Source organism: Brachycentrus maculatus, unplaced genomic scaffold (genome assembly GCF_059751285.1).
Source record: "Brachycentrus maculatus isolate JH-2025_06_01 unplaced genomic scaffold, ASM5975128v1 h1tg000212l, whole genome shotgun sequence".
NCBI lineage: Eukaryota > Metazoa > Arthropoda > Insecta > Trichoptera > Brachycentridae > Brachycentrus > Brachycentrus maculatus.
Window position 1 is genome coordinate 265,696 of NW_028280963.1, and position 17,482 is coordinate 283,177.

Below are 17,482 nucleotides of genomic sequence, written 5' to 3' on the forward strand. Positions count from 1 at the left end.
GCAAAATTAAATAAATAATTACACTAAAAATACATGAAAATCTGTTTTATTTATGAAATATTTTACATTTCAAAATGTCTAGTTCCTATCCCCGACCTGTCTAGTCTAAATCGAATATGAGGGATTCCACTACAGGACGAACGTTATCAGAACAACTACTAAAATGTAGAGAAAAAAGCCAGTCAACATCCAACGTGAAGCGGTACAATAAATAAAAACAATAAAAATGAATCTAACGTTTCTCACATTTTCTTTTACGTTGCTTTGCTCTGTAATGAAATACTCATAGGGAAAAAGAAAAGAAACTTCTATAGTTACGTTGAAAAAACAATTACAATTGGAACTGAATTTATTTGAACTCAAATTCTCAGAATTCCTGCATTCTTTATCCTAAGAACTCAGACGACTCATCCCATTGATCAATTTATATTTCTTGTATAAAACTTGTACTAAATTCAACTAAATATAATATATCCATGTATATAAAAGGAATCTGTCCATAAAAACTTAATTCCAATAGTGATCACACAAAGTATTTTTCTTTCTCGAAATAATATACCAATAGTGATCCCACAGAATGTTGCAATTTGCCCTGGTTAGCTTTTAACTTAATTGGCGTTGTTTTCAAGGATACTAAAATGAATGAAAGTTGACACTAAAGTGCGTATTTTTTTCTTAATTCTTTGACATTGCATAAAAATAGTCAAGTAATAGAATACTTTATTATTATAAGAGCGTCTTCCTTTGGCTAGAGTGAATGGGTGTGAATCTGAACCCTCGTTACTAGACATGTCCTGAAATCTGACAGTAGTGAGTACCTCCACTGTGTAATGCTTATGCAAGGGCAACAAAAAATTAGGTATCCACGTAATAAAATCCTTATAGTCGAGGCCCATAATTTGTTCAGCAAGTAACCGAGATGGTATATCGGTAGTGTAATGGCAAAGGGTAAAAATCTAAAAAATAAATCTGTAAAAATTTCATTTTCTAAGTTTGTTCCACAAAATGTCTAAAATAGTGTATTATCTGGCAAAAGGATATAGCTGTAGTTGCAATTCTTATTTAATTGTTGGATAATATATATCCAAAACAAGGTTTTTGTTGGATTGAATTCTACATTTATTTATGTTTATCTTAATACGTGACGCGTTTTTTTCTTCTTAAGACATTATCAAACAAAGAGTGTTTGATAATGTCATAAGAAGGCGAAACGCGTCACATAAATAAATGTAGAATTCAATCCAACAAAAACCTTGTTTTATTTTGGGTATATTACCCAACAATTCAATATGAAATTCTACCAACTGTCTGCAGTTACAATAAATAATACTTATTTAGTTTTATTATGATATGTACTTATAAAAATACTTAAAACAAATGAGTTATTTAATTTCACAAGTTTGTTTTTGCTATCCTGTAAAATTTGGTCTGAGACAGATATACCCCTTTGCCTTTACGCTACCGATATTTGGTAGCTTTTACACTTTTAAAATACTAGTACATGTTGAAATTCATTAAATAATGTTTATATAATACATTTCAATGAATTTCAGTTCATGCATCTCCTCATACATACCCGCCGATTGTTTCGACTCCTAACCTGACCGCATTCAAGTATTTGGCATACCTGATCTTGCCAAGTTTTTCTCGGTCTTCCTCTGCTCCTTTTTCCAATTACATTCGCCTCATAAATTTATTTTACGGTTCTTTCCTCACCCATTCGTTCTACATGTTCAAACCATCTCAACACACATTTCTTAATTTTATCGATAATGCTTATCTCAGCTTTGCATTCCTTCCTTATTTCACTATTAGAACATCTATCAAACATCATTTTGTCGTACATTCTTCTGAGAGATCGCATTTCGACAGCATTCAGTCTGCTTGCATCCTTCTTTTGCCAACTCCATTCACTTCCATACATTAGGGTCGGAACCAGGACTCCGTTGTGTACTGCCAGTTTAGCTTTCGCTGATAGGTTTTTAATTTTTGCTTGTAAGTTTGTAATTTTTTTAAAAATATATATCAATCTTAGTAAGCTAACTAAGTACCTACTTAAATATTTTTAAAAAATTTTATTTCCTAAATGTGCTCCGTTCACGTAAAGTATTGGGTGACATCAGTTCAGGAAGTTGTCCTCGGATTCTAAAAGCCAGCGCGACCCTTGACACCCTAAATGCGGGAAGGTAGGGTTATATGTGTCACACATATTTTACTCTTGGGTCCGCCCTTCGGCTTATCTTTTCATTTTGTAAAACCAAAAGTGTTCTGAGATGTTTTTAATCTGAATATATATCACAAAAGATTAAATATATTTAAAATGTCGTATAATAATGCGTATTTATGTAGTTTTGTTGGTAAAAAGCCCACGTAATATTCCTCCTCCTTTTTGTTTTGCATATAGCAGTAAATTTCATTCATCTTTTCTTTTTTTGCTTACATCCTATGTATCCTACCGGTTGAATTCCACTCTTATAAACAATAATCTGAAGTGTATGACTGATCCCCCTGTCTTCGTTTATTGAGTGATCAAGTTATTGAATATTATTGATCGAATGCATTGCTATGTGCAGCATCTGGGTTTTAAAATAGGACTTAAAGAAAAAGAAAAATCCAATAAATTTATTTTATCTTTGTGGTCGTATTGAAATCCGACCGTTTGTGTATGATTTGTGTGTGTGTGTGGCTATGTGTGGCCATAGTAGCCAAGAAACCACCGCAAGCCTACTTCCCTATTATTTAAGTAAATCCCTATTATTTAAGTAAAAACCTATTTTAACAGGTTCAATATACAGGTTCTAACATACTTTACATGCTTGTATTTTTTTATTTTATTTAATATATTTATATTTTTATTTATAACATAATACATTTGAATCATTTATACATATGGAAAACTTTTATATTTCGATTCGCTGTGCCTCTCCATAAAAGATATATATATATATATATATATATATATATATATATATATATATATATATATATATATATATATATATATATATATATATATATATATATATATATATATATATATATATATATATATATATATATATATATATATATATATATATATATATATATATATATATATATATATATATATATATATATAATAATAAATATATATAAATATATAAATAAATATATATATATATATATATTTATTATATATATATATATATATATATATATATATATATATATATATATATATATATATATATATATATGTATATATATATATATATATATATATAAAGGGTCCGCCAAATAACTTTTTTTTTTCAAAAACAGGGCGCAAAACATCGAGTGTAGCTTCGGCTGTGTGGCACGTAGCGCCGTCCTGTTGAAACCAAATGTTGCCAATATCCTCCTCTTCAATTTTTGTGAACAAAAATCCGTTCAACATGGCCCGATAACGATCGCCATTGACTGTAACGGCCACTCCTTGCTCATTTTCAAAGAAAAATGGCCCAATTATGCCTCTGGACCAAAATCCGCACCAAACAGTGACTCGTTTTGGGTGTACCGGCTTTTCAATGTATGCGTGCGGGTTTTCTGTGCCCCAAATACGACAATTTTGCTTGTTTACATACCCGCCAAGATCAAAATGAGCTTCATCCGAAAAGATGATTTTTTTGGCAAAATCGGCATCTTCTGTAAGTCGATCGCAGGCCCACTCAGCGAAGCGAAAACGCATTGGATGGTCAGTTGGCTTCAACTCCTGAACCAATTGGACTTTGTATGGCGTCATACCAAGGTCTTTATGCAAAATTCGTCTCAATGATGTCTCCGAAATGTTCAATTGTTGAGAACGACGGTGAATTGATGTTGATGGCGCTTCACGCACACTTTCTGCCACAACATCGATATTCTCGGGTGTACGCACTGTTTTTGGCTTTTCACGCTTTGGTTTATCGATGAGGATGCCAGTTTCTTTCACTTTTTTCACAAGATAACGAACATACGGAGCTGACGGTGCTTCTCTTCTTCCAAAAACCGTACGCAATTTTCGCACACATTCTGCAACATTACCATGATTTTCAAAGTAATGTCGCAATATTTCCCAGCGTTGTTCAAGCGTATACACAACCATATTCGCTCAGCGGAAGGATAAAACTAATTATCTGTCAAATCAGACATGAGCTAAGTGTTACCATTCACGAAATAAGCACTAGTTGAAAAAAAAAACTTTAGATGGCGGACCCTATATATATATATATATATATATATATATATATATATATATATATATATATATATATATATATATATTTATATATATATATATATATATATATATATATATATATATATATATATATACATATATATATATATATATATATATATATATATATATATATATATATATATATATATATATATATATATATATATATATATATATATATATATATATATATATATATATATAATAATAAATATATATAAATATATAAATAAATATATATATATATATATATTTATTTATATATATATATATATATATATATATATATATATATATATATATATATATATATATATATATATATATATATATATATATATATATATATACATATATACATATATATATATACATATATATATATATATATATATATATATATATATATATATATATATATATATATATATATATATATATATATATATATATATATATATATATATATATATATATATATATATATATATATATACATATATATATATATATATATATATATATATATATATATATATATATATATAATAATAAATATATATAAATATATAAATAAATATATATATATATATATATTTATTTATATATATATATATATATATATATATATATATATATATATATATATATATATATATATATATATATATATATATATATATATATATATATATATATATATATATATATATATATATATATATATATATATATATATATATATATATATATATATATATATATATATATATATATATATATATATATATATATATATATATATATATATATATATATATATATATATATATATATATATATATATATATTTATAAGTATTTAAGTATTTTTTTAAACAAAAAAAGTCCCGAAACTCACTTATAAACACCCGGAAATGGTCCCGGAACTTAGTAAAAAAAACAGATATCATTTAAATATTCATTACAATACCATATTTTATAATTTTGACGAATAATATAAATAAAAATTAAATTACGTAAGCACAAACATTGTTTCGTCTAATTGATTTTAAAAATTTAATAAAATTATCCGGGAAAAAATGTGCCAGAACGCCGTTCTACCGCGTTACATGGAAAAAAAGCCCTGGGTATACACGTATTGATGATATTATATTCATTTATACAGATCACGTTTTAATTCAAAATTGTTCTATATACGTGTATGTATGCATCGGTTTAAAATTAAATGCATGTAGCTATTATACTCGTATTTTCTACACTTTATTTTTGAAATAGTGATAAATACTTTTTCTCGAGAGAATCAAGCTAGTAGAGTACAGTCATGCAACTTTGAGTTCCCTAGACACTGTTACTAAATATAAAATTATCATTATCGTGGAAATATATCTTTCTATTTAATTTTCTATATTACCGCAATACGGGACATTAAAAAATCGAATGAATAAATACTTTCTCCACATAGATGTAGCTTGAATCAATAAATAAATAATAATTGTAATAACATACACCGCTGGATAGTTGGGTAGATGCTTAACTGAAAAACTGGCGCCGCTGGTTCGATTCCTGTCGGTTGTAAATAAATTTAAATATGTTTTTTAAGTAAGTTCATTTAAATCTGTGTTTTAAGGATTTATTGAAAAGCTATTTCTTTTAAAGTAACAAATGCAGCAATTACCAATCGGAAAACTCCATCCCGCAACTAAGGAAGATATTTTCTTTTGCGCCCAATGAGAGCTCGTAACGCATTTAGCTCCTCCTATGAATTAAAACAATCCGGGATCTTCATCGAGAGCTTAACTGGTCCAGGGGTCGATAATCGTGGGACACTGAACACTGCTTTAGGTAATATGCCTCACGACACCCGTAGGCCACATTTTTGTATAACATTGGCTACTCGTAGGCCATTATATATAGGCTTGCTAGATTTCTGAAATGTTCAACTATGACACTGGAATGTTCAACCGGGACACCGGAATTCCAGTACAGTGAAATAAATAACAAAGTACAACATTTTGGGGGTAGGCAGAGAGAATATAACGCCACACCAATCTGTCTTTGCAAACAATCTTCGCCTCATCCACATTCATGAATCTCCCTATATATACCCCCGCCGATTATCCCGACTCCTGACCTGACCACTTTCAAATATTTGATATACTTGATCATGTTCAGTTTTCCTCAGTCTTCCTTTGCTTCAATAGAAGCAATTATTGGTAATAACCAACCACATTCGTGTTATCTTTTAACTGTTCTTTCTTCACTCAGTCAATTCACATGCCCAAACCATTTCTACACACCTTTCTTAATTTTATGGCCATCAGAATAGTCGATAGTTGATCTAGCTACGGCCTATCACGTTTTTTCTTAGACCTTATAGTCTATTTATAAATATGAATAGTTTTTTTAAATATTTTTTTTTACATATTTTCAAAGTTACTATAATTTCATATTCAATTCTGGTGTGAAAACTTGTAGGCAAAAACATTCGCTCATGCCTATTAAGTAATTCACACAAGATTAACAAATCAACAGATACCGTTTAAAATTTACTAAGTAACTTATACTTTTTATTCAAATTGATTGTGACACGTGTTTCGTAGCACTCGACATCATTAACGTCAACGTTTTCGCTTATATATGATTATTATTAAGTATGTAAAAATTGGTTTAACTCCCAGTGGGGGGGTGAAAAATTAATATTAGTGATTTTACACTCTAGTATTTATTTAATATTACCCTGAAACGCAGGGGTGATCACCTTGCCTTCATGTAAGTAACGATTAAGATAACATTGCGTCAATACTATGCACAATTAGATGCGGATATGGGTTAGAGAAGATGCAAATATAATATTTATTAAATACATATGTCCCTCACTCCTTTCAAGAACGTCATAAATAAAAAAAAAACTTAATTTTTCAGGAGAACGTTTTTAAAGTTAAATATCAAGCCACTTATTGAACTTTTTTACTGTCCAACAGATCTTTTTAGGTAAAACATGATGGTTTTTTTCTCCATTCGAAAAATATTAGGGATATTAAAAAAAAATTAAGCAATACCTTTTCTTCAAAATGCAAAAACAACACTTTCTGCCCTGTAGCGGGTAGATATTAGGTTAAAAATATGCCTCTTTTACTGGGATATAGTACATTTTCTGGGCATTCCGAAAACATGCACAACTGAAAATTTACGATTTTTGATATATGACATTGTTGAAAGGAGTGAGCGATTTATGTAATTTTGAACTTGAAATATTAATATTTATTTGAGAAATGGTTTTCTACTCCTACTTGAAAGTATTTTCGGGATCATTTGTCTTTAGTCCCCACCCCTTAGTGTAGAACTAAATGCATACTAATCCAGCCGTCATCGAAGATTAGTAGCTGACGAATAACCAACAAATAGACAGGATATCTATCACACAAATCAGTGCATAGTTTAAGGACCAGCTGAAATGTCCTCCGCATTTCCCTAATATAAAAATATCTAACCAAAAGTGCCAAAGTTTACTGGAAAAAAAATATTTATTGAAAAACTCGAGCAATCATGATTTCAGTGTCGTTTATATTTTTTGTCGATATAAAAATAAAAGTGTAATGATATGTACCTAGATAATTTTTACTTGCTGTGTTTACATTCTTGAAAAAAAAGTGTTAATGATAAATAATTTTAATGAAAGTTCAAATGGAAAGTGAAATTTACAGACGATTTTACAAAATTTCATGTGTCAAATTCAGAAAAGTTTAAAGTTCTGTACAATATTGAATAATGCCGCGGCGAAGACGACGATCGACTTCACCGGGAGATGTATTTACTCCTGACGACGATGATGACTCTTTGAATAATGACGATATCTCACAAAACTCAAGTTAGTTTAAACTATTTGTATTTTATCAATTGCCCTCACTGATAGGTATTTGCTATTATAATATTTTATCGGTAATGGTGTACTTTGATCATTATTAGGTTTTTACAAAAACCGTATCTATGTCCCTTTTGTACTTCGCTATATATCAACAAGTCCGTCTCCGTAGTGTAATAGTCAGCACACTCGACTACAGTTCTGGAGGTCCCGGGTTCGATTCTCAGGAGCGGATCAAATAAATATATATTGTGAGTGAGATTATAAGTGATTTTTCACTCTAATATTTTTAATTAATTTACCTTAGACTGGTATCTGAAGCGGAGGGCTGATCACATTTCCTTCATGTGTTAACGGTCAATATAACACTGCGTTTATATGATGCAGTGCCCTTTGCCCCATTGGGCGCGGATAAGGGATTGAAGAAGAATAATACATCAACCTGTAATCAAAATAAATTAAAAGGAAAAATAGTTCTCAAAAATATCGTTTTCCTATAAATATATACAAATATTTAATTAAAATGATTTAATTGTATACGAATATATTCTAAAATATTGTTGTTTTTACTATTTAGGTTCAATTGCTTTTTCAAAGCACAATATCTGTATAAATGTAAATGTTCGTTTGTTCAAAATCTTCAGTCTCCGAATGTTATTAACCGATTGCCTTGAAATTTTGACACAACGTAGCATTCGAGTATGCGCGTGTTTTATATCAGAATATACTGGAACGGATTTATTTTACCCCATTGTTTTTTTACCTCAATGGGAGCACTATCTCTTGAACGTAAAACAGCAATACACGCAATAGGTACTAATCATCACTCATGCTTCTTGACATTTTAAACAGAAATGTGAGATTCCTTATTTGTTTCCATTTGACCAGAGTGAGCGTGTGGTTTGAATTGTAACGCATGGTCGGTGCAGCTAGTTATAAATTAATTTTATCGATATTCATAGAATAATTCGGTATTTTATATTTGAATGATGCAATAGTAACTAAGGCCATAATTACATATCAATTACATCAAATCAAGGTTACGGGTATCGGTGATTAGTCCGACGGATTGACTCGTTGACATTCGTATTTTACATGTTTATTTCACCACTTTTACTACATTTAAATACATTTACTGTTACCGATTGATTATTATGTTATAATGATGTATCAAATTATGCATTTGTCTAAACACGTACTTGAGTTTCTTAATGATTGAATTTGAAATAATTAATGAAAACTAAGCCAATGATAATAACCTAATTTATCAACGCCGCAATATTAAAGCATTCTATCTAAGCGATATTAAAAGAATAATCGTACTAAAATATTCAATAAAATACCTCAAAATTGACATTAGATTATACTGGGATTATGTGCGCATTTAGCAAATCTTAGATGATTACAATACAAACATCATTTAAATATTTCCAGTTAATTTATTTTATTTTATTAATTTATTCGGCAATCGATTGATTTGTGGATACCCTTTTATAACACAAAGTAAAATTTAAATAAAAAAGTATTTTAATTAATAATATTAAGCACTTCTTTTCTAGTTGGGTTTTTAGGCAAATTATTACAAAGTCGGGATCACAGGATCAGATTTATGAAAATAAATGAATCCTAAAAACAAGTTGATATTACGAGTATTTTAAATAACATAAAAAATGTGTTAGTAATACTTACCTATTTATAAAGTTGTATGTTTTCATAGCTGATCGATGTCCCCCACAACAAAGAAATGCTGCCAACGCTAGAGAAAGAGCTCGGATGAGAGTTTTGTCAAAAGCATTTTGCAGGTAAAATATGACTATTATCTTACAATTTATATTTAAAATACGACTATTATCTTAAAATGTATATATTTGCTCAAAACCCATCTTAAGATAATGATTCAACTTTATCATTACTATTTTTTTTACATCTTAACATAGATGAAGAAGAATATGGAATTCTGGGGTCATAGGGTGGCTAAATTGGTGAATGTTTGGCCTATGTCGGTCGTAAGCCCCGTAAATGCCCAGACTTCCATATTCTTCTTCATCTTTGTTGAAATGTCAAAAAAATAATATGAAAAATAACTTAGGAAAGGAGTTATTTTTCATATTATCTTTTGACATCTCAACATAGATGAATGAGAATATGGAAGTCTGGGCATCACGGGATTATCTCCGATTAAAGTTAATTGGAAATAATCCAGATTTGTGAACAAGCAAATGGATACACTCAAAATGTTATCATTAGTACATCCTGCCATACCATAGTGGCTTTTAACTGGCGCAACTGCATCAAATTGAATTTGTCACAAAATTTCCGTATTTACATGTAAAATTTTCTAAATCACTTAAAACTAGCCAAGCGTTTCTAATTGTTTCTTTTACAATGAGTTCCATTTTCGAAGATATTTTTTTAAAGAATGTAGGTTTTGTCGGCAGGCTGAAGACAACTCTGCCGTGGGTACCAGCGGACACGAAGCTCTCCAAGTTGGACACCTTGAGGCTTGCCAGCGGGTACATCGCCCATTTGAGGGCCCTACTAGCTGATCAGCCTCCCGAAGAACCCCAGCACCCGGCGAGACCTCTAAACTTGGTATGACTACAGACTACCCGATGCCGGCCCTGGCACCTGGGCCAGTGGTCGGCAAACTTATATTAGCCAAAGAGCCAAATATGCACATTGCAACTAATGCAATATACCTACGTATGGATGTTCCCTTCTTCTAGCGGAACGGAAGGTCTGCTGATGACTGTCAACAGTCCGCCTTCTCCTGAGGAGTTTTTTTACGTGGTTTCCTCCCAGCAATGAGCTAATGCTGAGAAGTTCCTGATTGGCCCACACTAGATTATCCCTCCTGTTCCCAACACAGATTCAAATGAAAACTGCCACAGACTGCCTGAATGTTCGCATCGTAACATGTTACGTTACGACGAAATGCTCCGGTCAGTCTTCGCCCTTACAAAAACCTTTAAATCTTTTTCTTCTAACCCAAGTGTTGCGGATCGGGACCATATCATTTTATACGACTGTCAAAATGTAAGGTTTACTAATTCGTGAAGAAAATACATTTTATTCCTAATTATTGTTTTGACAGTAGTCTTTTATATTTTTGTAATTTTATTACATTTTAAAAATTCATTTCTTCTTTTCATTCCTGGGCAAAATTTTATGAAAAAATGTCGTTTTGTAATCTTAACACATCGAACATTGACAGGCATCACACAATATTAATTAGAGTTCAGGCTTAATATTTGTATTTTTTATTGTAAAACCTTTCTACTGTATATTGTTATTGTACCTTTTGTATGTTATGTATAAAATCTAGTAATTTAAAAAAATATTTATTGTATTAACAAGTATTTCGGCTCAACACAGGCTATGCCTAAAGAGCCGCAATACATATAATTAATAAAATGTAAAAAATGTATCTTTGTACCTAAAATATAAAATTAAAAATAAAAACATGACATCTCTTCAACTGCTCGGCTGTCCAAACTTAAAACACAGTAAGGGACTTTTTTTGTAGTATGTTTTTTTGCATTTTTGGACTAAGTAGATTCTACTTAGCCTAAAAATGCAAAAAAAAACGTACTACAAAAAAATATCCCTTACTGTGTTTTGAGTTTGGACAGCCGTGCTGTCATCAACTGATAATAGTATGAAGGGGGAAATTGTGTTAAAATAATTTTGTTACGTTCAAAATTTGTCCCTAGAATCTTTGATTTTCACTTACGTATTGTATATCGAGACCGTGATCATGAAAAAAAATCTTGAAATTTTTCAGCGCCCCAATTATTTTTAACCCGCGGAGATGAATAATACCCTCTCCTCTTGTCTCGCACCGTGCGACTGGACCATATGGGTCGTGTCCGATGTGAAGAGAATAGTCTAAACACCAACCCGGAGATAAACACTCTCGCGACTTGAAGGAGTACCACTCCAGCACGAGCCATTGTATATTGTACTCTCAATTATTATTTAAGCCATTAGGCTTAATAATTATTAAATTTCAACACTTAATTTTTTTAATACTCGATCTGAAGACCTACGGCTTGTTTATTCACATTTTATGGGTGTTTATTTATTTATACTATCCATTTTTTGTAATATTAAACTTAATTTGTCCGCCTACGTGGTGTAATGGTCAGCGTGTTTAGGTACCGTGCTGGAGATCCCGGGTTCGATTCCCAGGGGGGGTTAAAATAAATATTAGTGATTTTACACTGTAATATTTATTTAATATTACCCTGGATTGGTTCACGTGGTTCAAGAGTGATCACCTTGCCTTCATGTAGGTAAGCATTAAGATAACACTGCGTCAATTCGATGCAGTGCCCTATGCACCATTGGGTGCGGATAAGGGTTATAAGTAAGTAAAAAAATTAACTAATTGACCATCACGCCGATTCCAAGCAGGGTTAGACAGAGAGAATAGAACACCACACCAATCTGTTTTTTTAATCAATCTTCACCTCTTCGACATTCATGCATCTCCTCGTTACAGTACAGAGAATCTGTTGGGTAATTTTATTAAATTAAATGAATATGTATTGTGAAATTTTAAATGTATTATTCAACTTTTTTAATGAAATCAAATATTATATATTATATATATATATATATATATATATATATATATATATATATATATATATATATATATATATATATATATATATATATATATATATATATATATATTATATATTTATATATATATATATATATATATATATATATATATATATATATATATATATATATATATATATATATATATACATATATATCATAATCAAATATTATATATTATATATATATATATATATATAAATATATATATATATATATATATATATATATATATATATATATATATACATATATATCATAATCAAATATTATATATTATATATATATATATATATATATATATATATATATATATATATATATATATATATATATATATTTATATATTTATATATATATATATATATATATATATATATATATATATATATATATATATATATACATATATATATATATATATATATATACATATATATATATATATATATATATATATATACATATTTATATTTATATATATATCTATATATATATATATATATATATATATATATATATATATATATATATATATATATATATATATATATACATATTAATATATATTTTTTTATAACATCCTTGAACTAATAGCTGTTTCGCCTTACAAAAGCGCAACAATTTGACTATTGTAGTATTGTTACCTATTTTAGATATTTAAATTTTATTTTTTAATAACTTAATACTTAATAACTTAAAATTATCCGTCATTACCAGATATTTTTCACTGTAGATAATTGTGTTTTTCGAATAGTTTGGTAGACAACAAATCTTACTAGAAGATGTTTCGGCCCAAGAAAAACAAACATTGCTCCCAATTCGAAGAGTGTTTACCTAATCGTAAAGTTTGAAGCGTAGTCCGCGCAAATGCACACAGCTGTTGTTTGGATTCACATTTTTACAATAATTTTATTGTATTTACGCTACATCTATTTTTTAAACCGTGCATCGAAATCGGCCGCCCTCTTGCGCTTGTGGTTTGGCGGAAGTTTTGAAAAACTGTCCGTGGAGTTGTTTTTTGGGTGGTCGGCCATTAGTTTTTTAAGATTGTTTATGTACACTGGAACCTTTAAAAAAAAAGTACCCGAAAGCGAAAATATCGACGCTTTAGGGATGTAAATTGAATATTAAAATTATTTAACCCTGCTTATGTAAACAAAAACATTTTTTTTTGATTTACCTAACGTCCAAGTGACTGAAATCTAGCTACCGCTTATTATGACCTTATTATGGCTTCAACTTTTTAAGTTTCATAGCCTATGCCCACTCGTGAGTGGATTTACTTTTTATGTTTATTTCATGTAATTCATGAGTGAAAATTCTAGGCAAAAACACTCGCTTTGCAAAAAAAAACATTTTAAAAACAGGAAATGTAATATATTTATCCCTTCTATTCCTTAAGGCCCAATATACGATAAATCGCAACTTAATTTTCGTTAAACCCAGGTAACATTTGACGTAATAGAATTTTTGATTAAAATACCGTTTTGTATTAAAAAAAAAGTTTTTCATCGAAATAAATGTATGTTTTTGAAAAGAAAAGAATTTTTGAAGAGTAATGATTTAAAAAAATATTTCATTTTTTTTAACATATTTAAAAAAAGGTCAAATTAAAATCAATATTTTTTTTAATTAGCGCGGAGAGCGTTTAGCCCCTAGCGCGGCACCTTCTAAATTGAACGTTGGAGATCTCAAGTAAAATTGAAATTTGTTTCGCCAATTCAGAGTACTTAAAATGTTCAGGTTACTTATTTATTACGTAAAAAATCGGTAACAAATATTTCGAATAATTTTATAAACAAACCTTGAGTTATGCAGCATTTAAACTTGGCCATTTCTTAAAGAATTCTGCTAAACAGAGCCAATAATGGCTTCATGTAAATAAGCATTCAGAAACAACTGTCCTCGACCCATTCCAAACAAATTTGTAAGTAACAAATTAAAACACTTTCCGATTTTCGGTTTAGTGAACTTTCATCGCCATCAGGCTTGGGTAAATGACGCATTATTCATTTTGTAATCTGGTGTGATTTTATTTATTATTCTTTACGTGTCATTTCAAGTCCCCCCGACAATGATTATCACTTGTGAGAAAGTGTCCTTATTTTGGTCAGTCTGAAACAGCTCCTGGATTTTATTTCATAGAGGGAAAATTAATTTAATTTAATATAGGGGAACGTTTTGATCTTAGGTATTTTCTACTATTGCATAGGTAAAAATATTTTCTACTAATAAAAGCGTACAAATAAATATAAACAAAATATTATATATTGTTACAGTTGATATATAAAAAAAAAACTGAACACCACCAAAAGTGGTTTTTTGAAACATACCTATGTAAAACTAATTCTACCAATGTAAAATATAAACAGATTATTTTATTTGCTATCAATTGATTCGGCAGTCGCTTTATTGTAATAACTATCCATTTTTAAAATAAGTTTTACTTGGTAAATACCACTATTTCTTAAAATTTCTTTCTATTGTGACACGTGTTTTGGTGCATTCCCCATCATTTTCAAAATGATACGGAATGCATCGAAACGCGTGTCACAATAGATTAAAATAAATAGTGGTATTTACCAAGTAAAACTTAAGTTATAAATTATATTTTCTCGTTAATTTTTTCAGACATGGCCATTCACCTTCCAGCAGGGGGTGGGGGGTACGTGGGCGGGTGTGGACAGGATGCCTCCCTCCAGAACATCCCTTTCTCCCCAGCAACCAGCAACTGCCGTCAACAACCACAACATGCACAACAACCATCACAACCCCAACTGTGAACCAGCAATGTACAACAACAACAACTTCTTCACTAGAACGCAAAACTTCCAGCAAAATGATAATAATTACTATAACCAAATTCACAGAGATAACTTCTTGAGGAACCCTTATAATGAGTCCATGTTGCACACGGGATAATACAATGTACACAGTACCAGTCATGGATGGAGTCGAGGTTGTTCAAAGAACGAAGGAGCCATAATTGGGGTCCTAAAAGGGTCCCTGAAAAAAAACTCCCGCCGACGGAAATTTTGTAAATACTTATTTTCCTTACCTTTTTAAGCGATCCAAAAATCGTATGAAGGTGCCAAGGAGGCTAAAGCCGTCGCTGAATATAAACCTAATAAAATCCAAATGAATGTTATTCAACCCTATAATACTAAACTATCGTAAAAATTACGACGGCAAAATTACGATTCTTGGAAAAAAAGCGTCTTACGGCCCCTGTTTCACCAGTGTCTTCCTAATGTACCTTTATTTTTTTTCACTATTACGTGATCTCTTAAAACCAAAGAATTGTTACTTTTACTTCTGAAAAACTAAAAGTTTTTGATTATCGTATTTATTTCTGTATCGCATTTTTTACAATGTTTAGTAACAACGTCACTAGTAGGATAGTTTAGTAATCTAGAGTTGATGATGTATAAAATAACTATTTAATCATATCATTGCCTAAATTGCTATCGACCAAAATTCTTGTTATTTTGAGATGGCGTAGTCTGAAAATACTCACAGTATAAATTATCCCGTAGTTAATACGTATATTCCAGATCAAGAACTTAATTTTGCAACACAGAATAATCGATAGGAATAATTCGTGACGACATAAAAAAACGTCTTACTCCTTCCAGTGGAAATGTTGCACATAATATATTTATAAAAAAATATACGTATTACGTATTAGTAAATACAAATAAAATCAAATCAGTTTAATTCTGTTTAAGATGCTTTTCTTCTTTTCACGAAGCGTATCGAATCAGTGTTATTTTGATAATCAATAACAGTCCTGCGCTAAATATCAAATAAATAATAAAATGAAAAATCACTAATTCATATTTATTATGCATACTACTTTAAATACATATCATATTTTTTAACTTATTGATATTCAACAAAAGAAGAACTTTTAAAGTAAAAATGAGGGATTTTAAATAACAGTGCGTTAATGAAATTTTATTCACGGTATTTGAATTGTTTGAAGGTAAAAAAAATCATTTGTAAGTATAGGAGTTTACAGTAAAAGAAATATCTACCCGTACTTTATTGGTGTTGTACATGGAAATTGTGTGTACCTTTACAGTTACAGTATTATAGTATTATTTTTGATAAATACATTTTTTTAAATATATTTTATAGACAGCAAATAAGTAAGATATGTAAATTATGTTAACATAACGAGAATTTCCCTGTATATATTCAAAAATAATGTTAAGACGTTTATATCTGTGTCTACCAAAGATTTTTTTTTAATAAAATGAGGATCACGAAATGAACATGTTGTCACTTTTTTCTAAATCCTTTTGTCGGAACTTTTTTTCTCATCATCACAGCTTAATATACATGGCTTATATTGTTTTGTGACAGATAAAACAAAGTGCATGAGTTACCCGAATGTAAATAATAATGAGCGGAGTAATAAAATATTTATTTGAGGCATGTCGGGTCAATGCCGACAGAAGTATTGTCTTTCAAAGCGGGGCCATACCGACATTAACTACTTTACTACTGACATACTGGACTTCTGTCAATCCGCAATAATATCATATTTTATTTTACGAACAGGGAAAAAAGGATTTATTATTTTGCTAAACGAATATTATTCATGTCTTTTTGAAATTTGGTTACAAGTATAAATGAATACATACTATTAATTAAACATGCATGCTCTCTAGCTGCATACTTTTCTTGTAATAAGCATGCTCGTTTACTTACATCGATACTATTATACTAATAAGC

At 29.5% G+C, this 17,482-nt stretch overlaps 1 protein-coding gene across 1 annotated transcript; it reads left to right on the forward strand.

Annotated features, from left to right (window-relative positions):
* Nucleotides 1–7,671: 7,671 nt before the first annotated feature.
* HLH54F (basic helix-loop-helix domain-containing transcription factor HLH54F) lies at nucleotides 7,672–16,987 on the forward strand. The gene is made up of 4 exons (XM_088264016.1): nucleotides 7,672–8,113; nucleotides 9,825–9,909; nucleotides 10,546–10,699; nucleotides 15,374–16,987. The coding sequence occupies exons 1-4, from the start codon at nucleotides 8,014–8,016 to the stop codon at nucleotides 15,662–15,664; spliced, it is 630 nt and encodes a 209-aa protein (XP_088120142.1). The 5' UTR covers nucleotides 7,672–8,013; the 3' UTR covers nucleotides 15,665–16,987.
* The last annotated feature ends 495 nt before the right edge of the window (nucleotides 16,988–17,482 follow it).